Here is a 20043-nt window from a genome sequence, read left to right on the forward strand (position 1 = left end):
TGTTCTCTACGTACAACAAATCCATATCTGAGTATTCAAATTAATCTTCCACATAAGCTAATCTTTTGCAGATCTCACGGCTTAATAAAAGTGTCGTGGATGCATGCCTAAGTCCTCATTGACATTAATTATGTATTTTTCCACTATGTAAGTACTGTTTGATCTCTGATTAATTATTGATAACTTTTATTTAGGGAGTACATCATGCTAAAGAGGCAGCCAGCCCGTTGGATATGGTTTACATGATGTTTGATCAGTAAACTATTTTTTAGTCCTCCAATTTTCAACCTAGGAATAAGTCCTTCATATTTGAATAAATTATTTTTAATTATTTTTATTCCAATCATGGCATACCACATATATATACAAACAGAATCTCCCTACAAAATTAGTAATTTCAAACTAGCAAAAGCTTGAGCATATAAGGTTTGCTAGAAGGAGAGATTATCACTTTTTCATTCCCAAGCATATGCTTTAATTTGATTGGAACTAGAGCTAGCTAGCTAGGGTTACTTAGAGAAAAAAAGCAAAGCAGTTGTGGTGGGGGCTAGCTTGAAATAATCTATTCTATGTGCCTCTAAGCAATATACCATTTAAGGCAAAACACCAATGAAGTGCTACAAAAACAGCAATTTCCTTCTCCTCTTCCATTGAATTATCTACACGTTCCCATGCTTGTTGATAAGATTTTTTTTTCGTCTCTAATGTAAGAAAGCATGTGTATGGAGAGGAGCACCTTAAAAGCTGAATTCCCATTTGCTCCAAGATATTATATTAAAGTGGAAATTAACAGGGAATTGTATTCTCTCATTCTCGTCAAGCCAATAAGCCAAAGACATGTTAGATTCTTAGATGACGAGGTGTGTTTATTATAGTGTTAAAGGCTTAAGAATTTCTTTCCAAAGGGATCTCTCGCAACACATCCCACAAACTAGCACCATCTCTAGTGTCTTGTCTTCTCTATAGTACATTAATTCTTTCACAAGAGACGCCACATTTTCAACACTTATCACACTTGTTCTTTCCCTAATTAGACACCCATTTATGGTGTGTTGTGTCGAAGCATTTTTTTAATTATTCCTTGAGCTTTTATCAAGTGTATAAAAGGCTCACTCGCGATCTCTATTCTCATTGCATCAAAACCTTAACAAATTGAGACATCACTTGTCTCTTCGCTACTCTCTAGCTCCCCCTCCCGTTTTCGTTTCCTTAACCACTACAAAATGTCAAGGGCCATGGAACCACTGACTGTCGGGAGAGTTGTGGGAGATGTGGTGGATATATTCACTCCTAGTGTAAGAATGACTGTTACTTATAACTCCAACAAACAAGTTGCTAATGGCTATGAATTCATGCCTTCTGTCATTGCTTATAAACCTAGAGTTGAGATTGGTGGTGAGGACATGAGGACTGCATATACACTAGTAAGTTAACGTTGGTTTTGCCACCATTTTTAATATTAATGTCATTATGATCAATAGTTCCATTTTTATTTTTTCTTGTGTCTTTGTAGATCATGACAGACCCTGATGCTCCAAGCCCCAGTGATCCTTACCTAAGAGAACATCTCCACTGGTTTGCACTATTAACACTGACTAAGAGTGACTCGTATATATGTTTATTTATATCCTTAATTATGGCACATTTTGAGGGGGAAAATTGTTTCTAATATGAGTTTTCTTGAAAAAAATTTTCAGGATGGTCACTGACATTCCTGGCACAACTGATGTTTCCTTTGGTGAGTTCTTATCTATCTATAAATTTTTGTTTTACAGTTTGTTTTATAAATTTTATTGATGGGTTTGGTGCCAAACAACAGGAAAGGAAATTGTGAGCTATGAGACTCCAAAGCCCGTCGTTGGTATCCATAGATACGTGTTCATCTTGTTTAAACAGAGAGGAAGGCAAACTGTGAGGCCACCAGCTTCAAGAGACTGTTTCAACACTAGAATGTTCGCAGGAGAAAATGGATTGGGCCTGCCAGTGGCTGCAGTGTACTTTAATGCACAGAGAGAAACTGCTGCAAGGAGAAGGTGATGATTAAGAGTGTTGTGGGTTTTCCTTCATGGACAAAATAAAGGGTTTATTGTTTCCTGGTTTTAGGGTTTTGGATTGGCGTGGCCACATTCCAGGGGACGTACTGTACTTATTGTCTTATGGTGTGCTGTTTTCAAGTTTTTTCCCCCCCTTCTGCTACTACTAGGTTTTGGGAGGTGTAGGTCCTACCGTCTTTTAGGGTATGTTATCATAGGATGCATATAGCATCTGAAGCTAGGAAGATCCTTTGATGGGTACATGTCAAGCTCTGAGAGAATCTGTCATGGGACCCTAATATTTGGATTTGTTAACAAAAAGTAAGGTGTTGTTACCTTGTCTCACTTCTTAATTCATTTGTTTCTGGTCTAATATTGCTCGTCAGTGTGCAAGCTCCGTGGTCTTTAATTCGGAATTTGAACTGCCCACAACTTATCAGGGCTCATGAACAGATCAAACGTCAGCTCTTGAAAACATAGCTTGTACGATGATCAATCTAATGCCAACTATTAAAATGCAGTCGTGTCCATCACCAGCACCTTCCCTGTTTGTCTATTGTGTAGATAAACAGAACCTAAATTGTATATTGATCCACCATTGATGTCAGGACAGACAGACAATCTCTAAGCAGCTCTTGGCAGTTTACAGTAGACTACCAAGTAGGGTTTTTTCGCCACTCATAACTTGACATAATGTCCTTTTGCTACTTCTCTACCTGATATCAGCGAATCTATATCATTGTATAATAACCACGAGTAACAGACGCAATGCAGTTAGTTTAAAGGAAGGAAGAAAAAGGGAGAAGGTCTGTTCTTTGATGACACAACCAGTTACAAATGATCTGTAAACCACCCCCCCCCCCCCCCCCAATACAATTTTTACAACCCTCACCAGATATTTTAAAAATACATCTAAAGGGCACTCAACTGCCTTGTTTCCAAACCAAAATCCATTACCATGTGGTCAGCCGAAGAAAAACTGGAAGCAAACATGGATTTTGGAAATTTTCAGTGTTTGAGATTGGTGTGACAAAATATCACCACCTTGCACACACACTGATGTCAATAAAATATTTAATCCAGACCATTCATCCACCAAAACAAGTCATGTATTTATTTCTGAATTGCACTGATGCTCTCTGCTGCAGCTCCTTCTTCCCCAAAACATACTTGAGCAGCTTGTTTTCTCAAGCCTTGGTCCTTCCATTTTATCCTGCTCTACAGATGTTTGTGGACGGTGAGAGGATTCATCTTGTGATTCTACCTCTTGGGGTTCAAAAGATGGGCATGGCCCATCATTGCAGGTACACAAAGGGATGGCAACAGAAGGAAATGGACTGCAAGTGACTGGGCAGAGAAAATCAGAAGAAACTGAAACCACACGATTCTTTCGGACCTCTGGTAAACATGTTGGCGATTGCCCATCCACATCATGTGAATGAAGCATGCATGGAGTGCACAGTCCGAGAGACAGAGGAAGCTTCATTTCTTTTGCTGAGGAACCGGGCAATCTAACGAAAGAGACAATTCCATGCCTGCAAAGCGGACATGGGATGGAGCCAGTAGGGCCTACCATTTCGGAAGGGATGTTGCACGTTGAGCAAAGATAGAGCGCGCATCTCACACAAAGCTCATGTCCGCACCCTGAATATGAGAATAACTGCCCATCAATAACATGAAACCAATGGCATACAGGACATACAATCAATTTAACCATAGATTACAAAGGTGACGGAGAAACTAAATAGTGAGATTTTCAATGCTTTCTAAATTAAAGTGGTGTAGAAGTTATCGCTTAGTTCAGATTTCAATCAAAGGGAAATTTCAGATAAACCTAATAAAAATACACGCACTGGTATAACAGATAGAAACCCCATACTACTTTTGGATGCCAACATGAACAAGAGAAGCAGAAAGTTGATCTTCACAACTAAAGATGGATGGATGGATGGATGGATACATGGAATTTTTGCTGTTCTATACATTCAATCTCTAACCAAGGGAAAAACACAACAAAACAATGCACTTGACTTATGCCAAAAAGATGAATTCATAACCTTCATGCAAGGATTTAAAGACACCAGAGTCCTCAATCTTCACCAATAGGAAAGTTCATATCAGTAGAAAGATAGAACTACCTAGTTGCAGCATATATACTAAAGTCCTTGGAAAGATGCAGCAGAAGTGGTGTATAGACATGAGTATATTGACATGATTGAGCAAATAAATAATGGAAATGGAAACCAGAACCAAAACAAATGGATATTGACAAATCAATGACATTCTCAAGAGGCCTATGCTGAGTGTTGGCATTAAACCTAATTTCTTTTCTCCCAACAAGGAATATAATGGACCTTAAGTAGGTGCATCTTAGAAAGCTGTGACATTTATTTAATGGAAGGGGAAATAGAGGCTTCAGCAAGAACCACATGCCTATAAATGTTCTCAGGTAGCATTGCTAATAAAGAGGATTGAGGTCCAAGGGAGCAACACAAGGCAAACATTGACATGTACAAAGACAGGAAAAGAGCACACCTTCAGCGGCTACATTACATGCTCTCTCCAGGCAGACAGCACAAATATCAGGGTCATCAGAGGCGCTTACTGAGCAATGCATCCCACTCTCTCTGCAAAGAATAGTTCACGAAGCATCATATTTAGTGTCCAATAGCAAGGGTTTGCATTGTTTAACTAAACATTGATAAACTTTCAAATTCAAGTTAAACTTCAAGGGCATTGGTTTGATTTGAGGCTAACAAAAAAGTAGACCATGGTTGACTAGATTTGCTGGGTTAAGATCTAAAAAATTGTAACATCACAATATGAGTCTTGCATGAGCAACAAGTCAACAAATGATCTGGTGATGAAGCAATCAGTAGGGGAAACTCTTGACACAAGATACTGTCAGTCTCGATGCAATCATGTACAGATAATTCCATTCTTAGGGCAGCCAACACGTGGTGCTGTCAGTCTTCATGCAATTCTTACAGAGGGGGTAACACTATTTCTGTTCGCTCATACAAAGCACCATGTGGAGTCCAGAAGATGAGCTGCTATCAGTTTATAGCAAGTGCCCACACCTGTCCCTCTAAGGATGGATGTGTTCTCCAATCAGAATTTCACAGATTTAGCATGAAAACCAAGTGAAGTTAATACATGTCTTTAATTATTTTCTATATACGAAATATAACCAACAGACTTGGACCATGCTTCATTCTGGGGGTACAATAACATGAGACTAAGCAGAAGAAAAGATAAAATCCTTAAAGGACTTTGAAAAATTCATGACTAATGCTCTCTTGACCACGATAACATGAGACAAAGGAGAGGAAAATATGCAATCTTTAAAGGAATTTGAAACACTCTTGATCCTTTCTCTAGTTTTGACCCTTCACACTCTGCCTCTACAAAGGGTTTAGTAGTTTGATTTAATTCTGTAAGCATCATCATTACACCAATTCATACTGCAAGATGTCTCGCACAGCAAATGTAATCAGCAACTAGCTTGTACTGTATTCAGCAAGCAATGAGACATTAAGGTTTAGGTAATACTCATGTATCAATAAAACAGGCTCCATGTTAGGCAGACTTGGATCACAAGCTCACAGTGAACCAAGCTAGAGCAGCTTCTTTTTAGCCAAGTCTCCATGGCATCTTTCTCTTTGTTGCAGAATTAATAAAAGCATCAAACCCAACCTTGCCATGAACATTAAGCTACCCAAGAAAGCAACACATGGCCAAGTGTGCACTCTTATCAGTTTAATATTAGAAACTAGGCCATTTCAATTGACTCAAATTTAATTTCTGAAATCCCTATGATCCAAATTTAGAAAATTATAAAAATCAAGTGTGTGAGACTTTAGTTACATCTGTTGCAATGATATGTTTGAAATCACCATATTCTTAGCATTTATGTTTGTTCATGTCTACATGAGGGTGTGCGTGCGTGTGAGTGTGAGTGTGAGAGAGAGCATATATATTAAGTTGCAAAAGTACCTTGCTATATTAAGTACACTCAAAAGAGGTAAGGATAAGTAATTCGAGTGAGGAAATCTAGGTATCGCAGAGTCAGAATTTGGTGCTAACAATGGTTCAAGCCAATGACGCCCCCACATTCTGGCAACATCAACAGGCAGCCACCTGAAGAATACACAATAGTTTCCATGTTATTTTTCACAATAAATTCCAGGGCTGTTGCATCAACCAGGCACAGCACAAAAAGAACCCAAAGCAATTTACCCGTTGCAATTTAATGTCATCCGACTGGCACCTCTTGCAAGGAGGATCTGGAGAATTAGCAGCACTATCATCTCATGTTCATGAACTTAAAGACACGAAAAGACAAGCTTCTTGTTGTTGATATTATTCTTACCTGACAGCATTTTAAACTGCCCCCGCAAGCAGCATAATGCAAAGGGGTGCTTCCAGCTCCTACACGTTGACATATTTATATTGTCAGAGGCACAAATCACAAATCACAAATCAAAGATTTGAAAAAATAAATTTGTGGGGCATAGAGTAGAAAGGTAAACCTATCAAATCCATGGTTGTCCCATAATGAAATGTCACTGATGATACATTTGCATGAATATCAAGTAGAAGCTGTACACAGTCAAAATACCCATTCAATGCAGCAATATGAAGAGCAGTGATACCACCATCGGCCGCCTTATTTACAAACCTTGACAGTGCACTGCATGATGATATAACCTAAGTCAAATACTTTTGTGGCATCTAAAACCACTAAAAACCAAAAAAAAAAATCTAACAGGAAGAGGGAAACATCAGACACCAACTATTCCCACAAAAGTAATGGAGCCAAAATTAATATACCATCAAAGTATAAACCTTTACAATCCGAATGAACTAATACCTCTGGTCAAACCTGTTCTTCACACTAGAACCATCCCTGGTGTCACCTTCCATCTGAGTATGCATAGCTTCAAAAGGGGCACTAGGAACAAAATCAGCTACAACTAGTCTTATACATCTCACATGCCCATTTACTGCTGCAAAATGTAGAGCAGTTCTTCCACTAAGATAATCTGCCCTTATAACCTATAAAGCCACAATATTCACAAGGATGAATTAATAAAACACACACCTTCCAGGTAAAACAGTTAATAAAAATTTCCCTCTGAGAAACTGAATTTACTTACATTGCATCTAAACAACAAAAGGGTCTGCACAACTTCCCAGTGTCCATATCTACAAGCTTGCATCAATGCCGTCTTCAAAACAGAATCATAAATAAATCAAAAACATACCCATTAATTTGTTTCAGATTAAGGAATCAAACCTTTTACTTATCTGGTTTCAAAAACAAGCTGCATCCAAATGAAATCAAAATCTGGGTTTTGTTAATCTCCCAATAACTAACATTAACAGCAACAAAAATCCAAAATTTCTGCTTTTCTTAATTTCCCAAACAGTAACATTACAAAACCAAAAAAAAATCAAAACCAAAACTTTCACCACAGGAACCCAAAAAAAAAAAACCATTTCCAACGTCGATCCAACAAATCATACCAACATTCCCACACACATATATATCAAATCCTCCAAACAAAAACAAATCAATTAAATTAAATCCCATGAAATTTCTTTTTTTTTTTTTTACCTGGCCACAATAATTCCTGGAATTCACATCAGCTCCATTCTCCAACAATAACCCCACAATCTAAAACAATAAAAACCAGACACGTTAACAAAAAGAAAACAAAAACCAAGAAAAGAAATGATCTTCCTTTTTTCACTTTTTTTGGTGTTACCTCATTGTGGCCTTTAGCAGCAGCAAAATGGAGAGGAGAATTAAGGCCGCCAAAAGTAGAATATTTAGCAAGACAAGGATTGCAATCCAATAACATCTTGGCTTCGACCAAATCTCCATCTCTTGCTGCGGAAACTAATCTCTCCCCTGATGCTGAGCACCCAAATGAATTCCCCATTTCGCTGCCCTCCTCTCTCTCTCTCTCTCTCGCCCCCCCTCTCTCTGTCTCAGACACCAACTTTTAAGACAACAACAATTTTTCAGATTTGTGTTTTTTAAGGTTGTCTTTGGAGATGGAATTTTGGTGATGTGGTTGTTCTCCTTTACCTTTCTTTTCCTTTTCTACCTCTCCTCTCCTCTCCTCTCCTCTCTCTCTCTCTCTCTCTCTCTCTCTCTCTCTGTGATTTTATGGTAGTGTTTTTTTTTTACATTGGTCTGTGAAATATGAGAGAGAAATAGAGAAGAATAGGGGAGGGAGGGAGGGAGGGAGACTTTTGTTGTTCTTGCCGTTTCTTTGTCTATGCTTTTGCTTTAATTTACCTCCACATCTCTTTTTGTGTTTTTTTTTTAGTTTTTTTAATACTAATATTATTATTTCAAATGATTTTTATTATTGATGGATGCTTAATGCGTATCAATTGACCAATGAAAGCTAGACATTTCAAATTACTTGGTATGGTAGCTATCATGTATTTGGTTAAAAAAATTGTGAAAGATTTTTGTATATAAAATAAATAAAAAATAAATGATTTTAACTTTTACATAATTTTAAAATGTAATTATACGTGGGGTTAGTGTGAAAAATAATATCAGGTAATAAATAAATTTTTTTTACATGATTAATAAAAATTAAAAATCATCCCAATACCAAAAACATCTTGAGGCTCCATTTGATATTGCTTTTCAAAACCATAATTTACATCCAAAATCATGGTTTTGAAAAAAAATTAAATTTCAGTTCTATCAGAATTAAGATTTTAAGTGTCTATTTTAAAGCAGGCGCGTTCCTTGTCAGGTTTTGAAGGAATGTTTGGAATTACAGTTGGATTATGCTTTTTAAAAAATAATTTTTTTTAGTTTTAAATTATTTTCTGTGTTTTTTTATTATTTTGATGTAATAGTGTTAAAAATAAATAAATAAAAATATTATTTTTATTTATTTTCAAATATTTTTAAAAATAATATCCCACTACTCTTAATCAGACACTTAATAAATGTCTGTCTTCAAAACCATGGTTTTGAAAGGGTTAACAACATCTACTTTTAAATCAACTTGCTTTTTTGGTCAACACCGCAACAAAACTAGACACGCACTGGGAATCTAGAATAGAACATGGTGTTAAAGTCAATGTGTTTGACTAATGTGATATATATATATATATATATATATATATATTAAAGGGATATGATCTTTTTGAATAGTGTTTATTTTGTTGGTTGTTTTTTTAATTGTTTTTATTTTAAAAAAATATTAAATTAATTTTTTAAGATTTTTTTTAATTATTTGAAGTACTAATATAAAAAAAATTAAAAATATATGTTAAAAAATCATTTTGATATATTTTAAATTAAAAAATACTTTAAAAAATACATATGCATCGCACGCTAGCTGGATAAAGTTTTATCTAACATAAAATTATAGAGCCAAATCCATGAATATCCGAATTCTATTTTTTTTCAAAATAGAAAACTAAAGAAATGTATGAATTGGAGATTAACGGGAAGTGGAAGATAAAGGGAGAGAAGGAGGAAAGGAAGAATTTCGAGCTGCTCACTTGCCAAAAATTGACAAGTTAATCTCCCTTTATCTTATAAATGTTTTAAGAGATTTGTTTGGATTTTGAATTTTAGAAAAATATGAATTTATATAAACTAATTAATTCTTAGATGGGGTTTATATAAACTAAATAAAACCAATCTCTTACACTATTATTAAATTATAAGTCAATAACAAATATGATCCAAAAAAAATATTTGAAGAGCCTGCAATTTATTGTCAGGAAAGATTGTCAGTTTAAATACAAGTATTTTAAATTTTAGTTTTTAACATATTTGTCGAATCCAATTTAAATCTAATTCAAATAAAGATTTAAGTTATTAATTGTTAGGTTAACTTATCATTACAGAATCAATATTTTTTTATTTTAGAAAAATATTAATATTAACCTAATCCAAGTGCGGATCAATTATAATTATAATTAGATTAACCAAGTCAATTAATGTTTTTTCGATTTAAATTAAAAGTCGACTCGGATTTTCAAAATCAATATAGTTAAGTTAAGGTGAAGTTCCTTCAAATATATGTGAGATGTGAAAAATATAATGCCATACCCATCGGATCAACATCAACCTATCTATACATTTATTCTCGATATATGAAAAAATATATATATGTGCTTGTATCCGACGGCAATGAATGGTTGATTATTATAATGAAGTGGATGGTTCCACATAAGATTACTTCTTACCTTGGGATTTACGCAGAAAGGATTAGGTTAAGTTTGTTGAGACGTGGGCCGTTTTGATTGGTCGTGGAAATTGAGAGAGAGGTCATCCAATCAGGGAGTTTCTGGAGGCTTAGTGCTTTTTTTACTCCTTTAATTTACGAGACAAATTGTTAAATTCCAACTTGGAAAAAAGCAAGGAAAAGGGAGAAAACTTGGAGAGTATAATTCCCTTTTTAACGAGGAAAGGAGCTAGAAAATTGTCAAATTGCAAATATATTAATTCTTATTTATTTATTTTTTGCTTCATATTGCATTTAGAATTTTAGGTAGTAGAAGGTTATGAAAATGGCAGAGATTTTACCAAATTGCAACTAGGTAAGCAGCATGAAGAATAGAAAAATTGCTGAGTACGTAGGAGAGGTTTCTTCACAAGAAAAAATAAATATAGAGTGCCTTTAAAGTTCATTCTAAGGTCTAAAATTTATTTATTTATTTATTTTGTGGGGGAAAATATCCCATGATCCTAAGATTAAGAATTTTACCAACTATATCAACTAGTATTTTTGTTCGTGAGAATAAATCTCAAGTGTGAACTTGAATTGATGCATTTTGTGGGAAATTAAAATATGGGATTTATTTGTTTAATATTTTGTAAAAAATATTTATTATTTAGCAAAAATCTCTTTAAACTTTGAATTATAATATCAGCGTGGCTAGTGTTTTTGTTTTCTTAATTAAACTTTGAAATCTGAACAAGAAATATAAACTAGTCGACACGATTCTCAAAACTTGATGCAGACATTATATATATATATCATGATGAAATCCTTGACTTTAGCATGATGACTCATGTTATGATCTTGTATTGATTAAATAATATATTTGAATTGTAGATATTTTGTTATGGTAAAAATGACCTTTGGGCTGCTAGAATCCTTGTGAATGTTGTTAGACCACGATTCCAATGAATTTAATTAGCATCAAGAAATTATAAATAAAACATATTAAAAAAGAAATTGACCCACCACTATATAATTTGCTGCTGTGTCTTAAAGGGCAGTAGGATACTGTATATATTATTCTTTAATATTTAATTAATCGTTGGCCAGTATCTACAATTTGTACAAATAAATAAATAAAATCTTAAATTGTCTTGCGTGACGTGAATACCATGCAAATCAAGTTGTCATGTACACAACTGGATTCCAATCCCAATTATTATTTTTAAATTTAAATAGACCTGTATATAAAATTTAAATAAAGATTTCATGATAAAAAAAAATCAAGCATTGGAGAATTAAACGATATTCTCACTGTAACTAATTAATGGATACTTAAAGAAGCATAAATTAACAAAAAGGAAGAGAGAAATTATATCCAATAATTACAACATGAACACCACAAACACATCTGCAACCTTAGTGGTTTACAAATCATTATATCTATGATATATGTCCTACGAATTATTTAATTTAAAGATAACCACGTCAGGAACCGTATCACTCTAATTTTAATAAAAAATCAAGACAACAAGTGTCATCCGATATACATTTAGTAAGTAAGAAATTGATTAATATCGTGTTTGGAAATATAATTATAATTGTTTTTTAAAGTATTTTTTACTCAAAAATGTATCAAAATAATATATTTTTTTATTTTTTAAAAATTATGATTGACTTGAGCAGAATATAAAACTACAAAAAAATATTAATTTTAAATAAAAAAATATATACATTTTTAAATGTGTTAAAAAAAACATTTAAAACACAAACAAATTCGCCGCAAATCACTATCACAGCTGTGCAAAAAAGATATTGCAAATGACGTGCTTGACAACATTCATGGGTGGGGAGTGGTGGACCAAGATCAAGGGTTTATGTCGATGACTCATGTCCTCGAAGGACTGATGGGGCTAGCACTTAATTGGTATTTGTTTTAATAATTGTTCATGATAAGTGGTCTTGAATTTTGCTGATGATCTGCCCCCTGAATAAGGAGAGCCATGGATCTTGCTGATGTAAGAAATAAGGTATCCGTTGTTTTCAATGGTTACAGGTGGGAGGAGCAACTAGGGTTGCAGACATGAATCATACGTTTGCACGATCGCTCACTTTACATGATCATCTTTTCTTTTCTTTTCTTTCTGTTCACGTTTGTGACAAACTAACCCACCAACCTGAACCAAACTAGCTAGATCGAACAAGTTACCATAAAACTTGTAACAGGTTACATTATGTATTCCAAGACAGCATCTAAATTTCAGACATGCTGAATATCAGCCAGGCAGTAATTCCAGAATGGGACAAGGTGGATAAAAGGGTGTTTGATGTAGGGTAAAACATAATTATTAAATCAAGCCCGCATAGCATCTTGATCTATCAAATTTATGATCCAAAACCTAATCCGGTCTAAGTTTTAGAGGGTATTTGATTTTGTAGTGGCTTCTGCGTTCATATAATAATACTAACACTCTTGAGACTGTTAAGTTTTTAATGGTCTAAAATAACTTTGTCAATCTTTCACCTGTCTCTTCTCTCATCCATTTCCGTGTTTTTCTCTTTATTGTTTTTCTCTTTTTTAATATACATTTTAATTTCAATAATAACATGAATATTTTTTTCAGTTCATGGAAAAAAATATTATGTTATACCACAATCTCTCATATTAATCATATATTGCCTAAAAAATCAATTTCAAAGGAAGCACATAAGCTTAAGCATTCTATTGTATACCCGGGATCAAATTATTCTTGCTTGTGTAACAATGTTATATTATAGAAAGTTCTTCCATAAAATTGTGTAGGCATTCTGTGGACCTCTAGGTTGACATTTTGCATTTTTAAGTAATGTAATGAAAACAAAAAAAAAAAGTGAAATAAGGGCTCAAAGAACTAAATAGTAGAAACAAACAGTGATGATACTTGGGACAGAAATTTTCATTACATTAAAATCGAACCTAGATTTATAACTTTTAAAACAGTTTACTCCATGATGAACTGTAATAATTTTTAAATGTCTTTTGCAAATGATTATAAATGATCTTTCGATTATTATTTTCGCAACACCGTTTCACCATTCCACATGCATTTCATGTCTTGTGCAAATGACTATCTAACAAAAACAGAACACTATGTTAACATTATTTCCTTTTAAATCATTGCATCTCATTTGTATATTGCCAGTTGAAATGAATATATTGCACCTCGGAAATTAATTGATTTGTTATATGTTAGAAGTATCATTTTAAACAAGAACATGAAAGATTCTTAATATCAAGATAAGACATGTTAGATTAGAGAGATACTGTATATATTTTATGATATTTGTATCAAAATAATTAAGAAAGGCATGAGACCGAATACAAATTTCAAAAACAAAGTTGGATAGAAATATATTATTAATAGCTTTAAAAAGCAAGCTAGACATGTATTAATGATCATGCATTTAACCAATCATAAATTTTATCTTCATCAATCACAAATAAAAATAATTTTTCCGAAGTAATTTTTCTCGGACGAAAAACACAAAAGCTACAATTATAACAAAAACACCCTTAATTTAAATCAATTTGAACATTAATCAATTTGAACATTGACTCGGCCAAACCTCATTGACCCAATGAGTTGACCCACAATTCATTGGCTCGACCAAACCTGATTAAGTTAAAATCAATAATATTTTTTTAAAAAACAAAACAATAGTATTTTAATAAAAAAAAATTGCCCAAATTAATATGACAAACTACAAATTAACTCCATGACCCAACCTTTTTATCAGGCCAAGCTTAACCTAGCCCGCGCCCGCGCATCAACAACTATGTTATGTTATGAAGTATACCTAAACCTCACTACTCGAGTCAGTAGTCAGGGGACCATGCCTAGATGCGGGATAAAGCATGCCCATCTGTGGAGATAAAGTATCTGCCAAGTTATTCTTGGTGGATCCTAAACTGGACTCCAGAGATTGCTTATGTTCTTCTTGAGGCATCATTTAGTCTAGTCAAATGTCAGCAGAATCTCAATAGCTGGCTATGCAAGAAACACAGGCTTAGATTTAGATAAGAATTGAGATACCTTCCAGATGTATACATGGCTCCTTTATGAAACAAAAAACATGCCACCAAGAAGCTACACTTGCCTTGATTGGAACCAGGGCCATAACATCCTTGTGAATTGTGATGTAGCTGAACAGATGGAAACCGAAGGCTTATCATACTAAATTTGAGAATTATCATAACACTAACCACATGTTACAAGACAGATACAACGCACAATTAAATCACGTCATATAGGTGAGAATTCAAATGGTATGTAGGAAAATTTATTCATGAAGCAGACAGCAAGTAACTTGAATTGAGACATCTGAAATCAATTGTTATATTACTGAATGATATTAGGCAAGCTGTAATTTCAGTCACTGGACAAGGTAAACAAAAAGGTGTTTGTTGAGGCCTGAAGTATATAAACCTTACTACTGAAGTCAAGTTACAAGACCACCTTGATGATGGATGACATAGGCCCATTTGAAAACTTCTTCTTTCATAAACTGTCCTCTAATTTAAATGCTGGGGCTGGGGCTGGGGCTGGGGGCTGGATACCAGAGCCGCCATGAATACATAAAATTGATTGCTCATGAAGGCACAATTAGTGAACTGTCAGCAGAATCTCAGTAGGAGGCCACCTCACAAACATGAGCAAGAATTTAAATAAAAACTGAGACGGCCTTTAGATAACCAATCCAGCGCTACATGAAAGGAAAACCGTGTCACCGAGAACATTGTCCTTCTGATATAGCTGAAAATTTGGCAATGCTTGTTTAGTTCATCTCTTTGCAATCATTCAACCAGCCCCAAGAATTCCACGGGCAATGGCTATTAAAATCAGCAGACTGTAACCAAAACCTTTGGGAAAAAACAGACAACAAAATTATGAAAGAAGAGAAGCGTATTGGGATACAATTGGGCAAAACATAAAAGTAGAAGGATAAAATGCACTGTTAGACCCTATTGTTTGTTTTAAGCACAGCTAGTGGCAAAAACACAAAGATCCTAGATAAACATTGGAAATAGATGTGAAAGCTAACAGATTGATGATTAGTTCCTGCCATGCACAACCAGGCAATTGGTACCACATAGTAGCTGTCTTTAGATTAGAATGCATATGGAGTTCAAATCCCAACGTTCAGATGATACTTCGAATATTTTTGGATCCAGGAATTGGTGAAAGCTACAGCCATCTTACTGTGGAATCAAAGGGGGTGCAGGATATAAATTAAGTAGATAAGGAGCTATAGATGAAAATCATGAAATGACTGCTTATAAGCTGCCTTAAGATTAGTAATGCACATGGAGTTCAAAGCTCTATATTCAGATGATAATTGGAATATTTCAGGCTCCAGAAATTGGTAAAGTTGACAGCCATCATACTGTGACCACCATGGTGGAATCAGAAGGCACGTGGGAGATAAATTAAGTAGATAAGGAGCTATAGATGAAATGCCATAATTGTGGTATGAAACCAATAATTGACAGCTTGTGGGATATATATAGTTTTCAAAAAGGTTTAGCATGCACAACAGATACCATCACGCAACAAAATATATGAGTAGCTGAGTGTACTATGGAAGCTGTATCTATTCAAATTATGACTGTAGATTATCGCTCACATTCACCAGATTACTTCAAAATCATCTATTTGATACTCAAGTGAAATATTCCTGTCTGTCTATAGAATTCATAAATGACAAGGACAGTCAATTAAACCAATATAATAGAATTACTTCAGATAATTTGCAAACTATTTTGATCAACTTTGAGCATAGATGGGTGCTAGGGCTAGGAACCAAGGCCAGATAATTTACTAGCAACAAGCAACAGCCTCATGATTTATCTAGCACAGCAATTTTCACCATAACTTTAGTTCTCAAAAAGGATAGCATTGCACCATAACAATAAGCAGGTAAGAAAATTCAACTTACACGGTAGCATAAACAGCCTCTGGGAGCAAACTCAGTTCTGATAACTGCTAAGTAGACATGGCAACAGCCAAATGATAGTTTAAGATCTCCTACATTCTGAAACAGCTCAGGAGCCACTTGAAGCACCAATAGTTTTCCTGTGAGATATAAGTCTTCCCTGAAGAGCTCCAATTCCATAAAACTTGCTTCTTCTAGCATCTCTGATGCATATAATTGACATTCGCTTCTCTGCCTAATCATCCCCAGGGATAGTAAATTGGCAGTAACTATTGATGCCTCCCAACTGAGAGCCAAAATGGTTTCTTACACCACCAATCTTATGCATTCACCCATTTAGTTGAGCCTTCTCTGCCTTTTCGATGCCATCAGCATCATCATCCTCATCTGTACAATCAGAACCAACATCACAACTCAAGTCCAAGTTCAAATCATCCTCCCTCTCTCCATCTTTCCCCTCCTTCCCACCCTCAAAACCATCTTCTGAGCAGTCTCTCCTAAAACGCTCCATCTCATCATCTTCTCTATCCCCCCTATAATGAACCAACCCCCTATCCACAATTGCTTTCCTCGAACTCGACAACACCAACTCACACAACTTCCTCCTTGCCAAATACAAACCGTTCGGCTCAACTAACTCCCCTTTCCTATAAGCCTCTCGAAGAAAAACTGTATGAAGCTTCCCATGATTCCCTCTAGTCGAAACATAGAAAATCTCCTGATGCTGAAGCAAAAAGCCCTTCAATTTGTTGGGTAAATTCATAGCCATCCTGAAATGGGCGATCCTCTCCATTGTAATCTTCTTCTCCACCGTCAACGACAACAATTCATGAATAGTAGCCACTGCCCTCTTCTCCATCCTCTTCTGAGCCTCAATTGACCTCAAATCATAACCTGAAATATCTTCATACGGTGACCAATAAGGTACCCTTTGCCATTTCCACACTGCAATCCTATAATACTTCCCTATCTTAAACCCCGGTGGGAAATTCACCATAAACTTAAACCTCACGTCCTCAGCATCCATTCCTTTCTCTCTATACTCTCTCTCCCTAACTTTTTCTATCGCACAAACCGTCAATCTACGGTCTCTGTCAACCACCTCAATGTACTTATTCCTAGTCTCACTAGCATCAACCAATCTAAAAAACTGCGGATACTTCAAGACAACAGAATACTCAAAATCATCAGGTAAACCAAACTCGTACCTTGCGATCCTTACATGCTCTAACCGCAACCGACCCTCATTAGACATCATTATCAATTTCCTCAATCTGGTAACAGCATCAGGGATTTGAGCCAAAAGGGCCTCCTTTTCTTGCATAATCTGATTGACTGCTTTGCGCGTTAAGCGACAGTACAACACTCGTTGAACTGGGTGCTCATAGACCTCAAAAACATGAGGGAATTTGAGGATAAAGGCACCAGCTTCAAACTGTTTAAACCCCAACCTGCCAGCGAGATTGTCAAGACGTGAAATGGGCAGTGTTTGGTTGTACTGAGAAAGTATTAAAGATTGAAACTTTAAGACCTTTCTCGTCTTTTTTTCGATTTCCATGTAATTATCGAATCCATGGTCACGAACCCTTAGTTGTTTTTTGGGTATTGAAGTGGATTGGGACATGGGTTTTGTGTGTTTAAGGTTGTAGAGTGTGGATTGAAGAGTTCTGAGGGGTTTGAGTCGAGGGTTTAAGAGACTGAGAGAAATGAAGACTAGCATTTTTGTGTTTCGATTTTTGAGTTTAGGGTTTTAGCAGTGACTGTGATTGAAAGGAGGGAGTGACAAATTTTTGGAGTGGAGAAGAGCTGGGAAGACTAGAAATGCTTGAGAGGAGTAAATGGGAGAATTGCTAGAGAATGAGGGGTGATTATGAAATATTGGAAAACTTGGAGGTGGTAAGTGAAATCTGATTGGTGGGTGTAATGGGCCAGAGAATGGTGGGCCTAACTTGGATTTGGTATTGAAAATTAGGCCTATTAAGGCCATTGAAACTTGTAGCGGACTGTTTTCTTCAATGATTCTCTAAGCTTTTTATACTTCCTACGTTCCATTTATCCCTGTTTTTTAGAATATAGCGTTCGATTAGTGTGTGAAAACAGAATTAATTTGTTTGCTGTATTTTCTATTTTAAGAATATAAATTCAGCAAACACAATCTATTAATTTTAGCATAATCTTAGATTATTCATTCAGCCGTGGATTTGTCTAGCTTAGTTCTCCTTTGTTTTCGAGCTTTGAGCCCCTTGCAACGCCCAAAATAATAATAATCCACTACTTTATTCATTAAGGTGACCACCTAGAGATGCTGCCACCCTCTCCATAATTATTCTCATTTCTCGGAAAATTAATTTAATGTAACCTGATTAATAGAGTTGAAGGACTAGCAATAGTAGTAATAGCTATAGTTATAGTTATGAGATCCCACCATAATTGGTTTAAGACTTGGGTCAATTTGTAGGCTGTTATATCAATCCATGGATTACCGGTTTAAACCAAGTCCGTTATTTTTATTCAGAACATAGATGTTTTTAGGTTTTTTTTTTAAAAAAAAACCTCTTATTTTAACCTGACAAGTTTTAAATTGAATTTAACTAAGCCAACTAAAACACAAGTTTTAAATCGAATTTAACCAAGTTAACTGGGGTGTGAGTCAACTCGCCAAGTTATTTGGGTTTGTTAAAAAAGATTTAACTCGAAACCCAATCTAAATTAGCTTTTAAAATCATTGGATCAACGCCTTTTAATTGGAGTCATTTGTTGGAAATTTGTTTTAAACAAACAACTTGTGAGTAAATGAGAAATTAATTTTAAAAAACCCTTAGTTTTCTTACTCAAAAAACTCTTGGTTTTTCTAGTTTTAATTCTAGATTTATGGTAGTTAATCAATGATTGATAGTGAGAATTAATTCTTCAACCTTTTAATTTCTAAAATTCACTATAAAAAGAGGGGTGAAGGAAGATTTTAGTACTAGTGTTTTTCAGATTTTTCCATACTCATTCTGACCTCGTTTTTAGTGTTTTTATTTTTTTATGTTTTGATTTTCCTCTCAAATCTAAAGCTTAAGTTTATATTGTTGAGAAATATTTGAGTTATACAATCTTTGGTTCAAAAACCTTATTTAGAAGTGCATTTAAACCAATGTGGTATTGTTGGAATCTTGAAAAGTACATTGCAAATATCTTAATTGCACAGGTGAATAACAATAAAATATTAAAGACAAAGAATTCATCATTGACAATAACAAATTAAAATCTTGTTATTTTAAAGTATTTCAACAATAAAATACCCTAATTTATTTTAATTTAAGTATATATATTTTTATTATTAGTATGCATGCCAGAATTTTGAATTAATATCAATTATAAGTTTTTAGATATATATTTAATATGTATCCAGGTATTCTAATATTATATTTGTATTGAAAACATATTTGTGATATGTTATTATTTTTCATGAACTCTAAACTTGAAAATTTATTTATATTTAAAATACTTGTATGCTTGTTGGTCTAATTTATTCAAAAAAAAAATTTAATACACATCATTCACATCCAAATCACCAATATTTAATATCTATATTATGCCACGAGACAATTTTTTATAAAAATCGGTCTGGCAACATCCCAATGCAGTCATCCTAATTAGAAGCTGCAATTTTTCACTATTGTTTTTCTTCTAAGGTACGTACCTTTTTATTATGCTAGGACAAACCTCACGCCAGCACCGATGAACTCCAGTTATTTTGCACTGGACGAGGCCAATTTGTTTACTGTGAACTTTGACTTCGATTGTTTTTCTTGAAGAGCTTGCTAGACATGTTT

The 20043-nt window shown here is 34.6% G+C and overlaps 3 protein-coding genes across 5 annotated transcripts; 1 reads left to right on the forward strand and 2 right to left on the reverse strand.

The window, feature by feature from the left end:
* Positions 1-1123: 1123 nt before the first annotated feature.
* On the forward strand, positions 1124-2378 carry LOC133676152 (CEN-like protein 1). Its single transcript, XM_062097758.1, has 4 exons — positions 1124-1424; positions 1514-1575; positions 1698-1738; positions 1820-2378. Exons 1-4 carry the CDS (start codon positions 1224-1226, stop codon positions 2035-2037), a joined length of 522 nt encoding a protein of 173 aa, XP_061953742.1. The 5' UTR covers positions 1124-1223; the 3' UTR covers positions 2038-2378.
* A 377-nt stretch (positions 2379-2755) lies between these two features.
* Positions 2756-8293, reverse strand: LOC133676151 (E3 ubiquitin-protein ligase XBAT33-like). The gene is made up of 10 exons (XM_062097757.1): positions 7805-8293; positions 7654-7713; positions 7193-7264; positions 6907-7091; positions 6566-6726; positions 6406-6464; positions 6273-6319; positions 6030-6173; positions 4569-4660; positions 2756-3677 (listed from the first exon to the last, which is right to left on the reverse strand). The coding sequence occupies exons 1-10, from the start codon at positions 7979-7981 to the stop codon at positions 3139-3141; spliced, it is 1536 nt and encodes a 511-aa protein (XP_061953741.1). The 5' UTR covers positions 7982-8293; the 3' UTR covers positions 2756-3138.
* Positions 8294-13802: 5509 nt separating this feature from the next.
* LOC133675218 (protein ROOT PRIMORDIUM DEFECTIVE 1-like) lies at positions 13803-18049 on the reverse strand. Of its 3 annotated transcripts, XM_062096532.1 has the most exons (3): positions 16226-18049; positions 14746-15149; positions 13803-14432 (listed from the first exon to the last, which is right to left on the reverse strand). In XM_062096532.1, the coding sequence occupies exon 1, from the start codon at positions 17940-17942 to the stop codon at positions 16551-16553; it is 1392 nt and encodes a 463-aa protein (XP_061952516.1). In that variant the 5' UTR covers positions 17943-18049; the 3' UTR covers positions 13803-14432; positions 14746-15149; positions 16226-16550. The 3 variants fall into 3 exon arrangements, with proteins under 3 accessions (XP_061952516.1, XP_061952517.1, XP_061952515.1); XM_062096533.1 differs by lacking the exon at positions 13803-14432 and having other exon boundaries at positions 14554-15042; XM_062096531.1 differs by lacking the exon at positions 13803-14432 and having other exon boundaries at positions 14554-15149.
* Positions 18050-20043: the final 1994 nt, after the last annotated feature.

The sequence above is a fragment of the Populus nigra genome, chromosome 16 (assembly GCF_951802175.1).
Source record: "Populus nigra chromosome 16, ddPopNigr1.1, whole genome shotgun sequence".
Lineage (NCBI taxonomy): Eukaryota > Viridiplantae > Streptophyta > Magnoliopsida > Malpighiales > Salicaceae > Populus > Populus nigra.

Bases quoted from the DNA above. Each gene is read 5' to 3' on its own strand.
- LOC133676152 (XM_062097758.1), top strand. From the start codon at position 1,224: ATGTCAAGGGCCATGGAACCACTGACTGTCGGGAGAGTTGTGGGAGAT. The intron at 1,425-1,513 runs GTAAGTTAACGT...GTGTCTTTGTAG, and splicing joins TGAGGACTGCATATACACTA to ATCATGACAGACCCTGATGC. The intron at 1,576-1,697 runs GTTTGCACTATT...AAAAATTTTCAG, and splicing joins CTAAGAGAACATCTCCACTG to GATGGTCACTGACATTCCTG.
- LOC133676151 (XM_062097757.1), bottom strand. From the start codon at position 7,981: ATGGGGAATTCATTTGGGTGCTCAGCATCAGGGGAGAGATTAGTTTCC. The intron at 6,174-6,272 runs GTAAATTGCTTT...TGTATTCTTCAG, and splicing joins ATGACATTAAATTGCAACGG to GTGGCTGCCTGTTGATGTTG. The intron at 4,661-6,029 runs GTACTTTTGCAA...TATTCTTTGCAG, and splicing joins AGTGTACTTAATATAGCAAG to AGAGAGTGGGATGCATTGCT.
- LOC133675218 (XM_062096532.1), bottom strand. From the start codon at position 17,942: ATGCTAGTCTTCATTTCTCTCAGTCTCTTAAACCCTCGACTCAAACCC.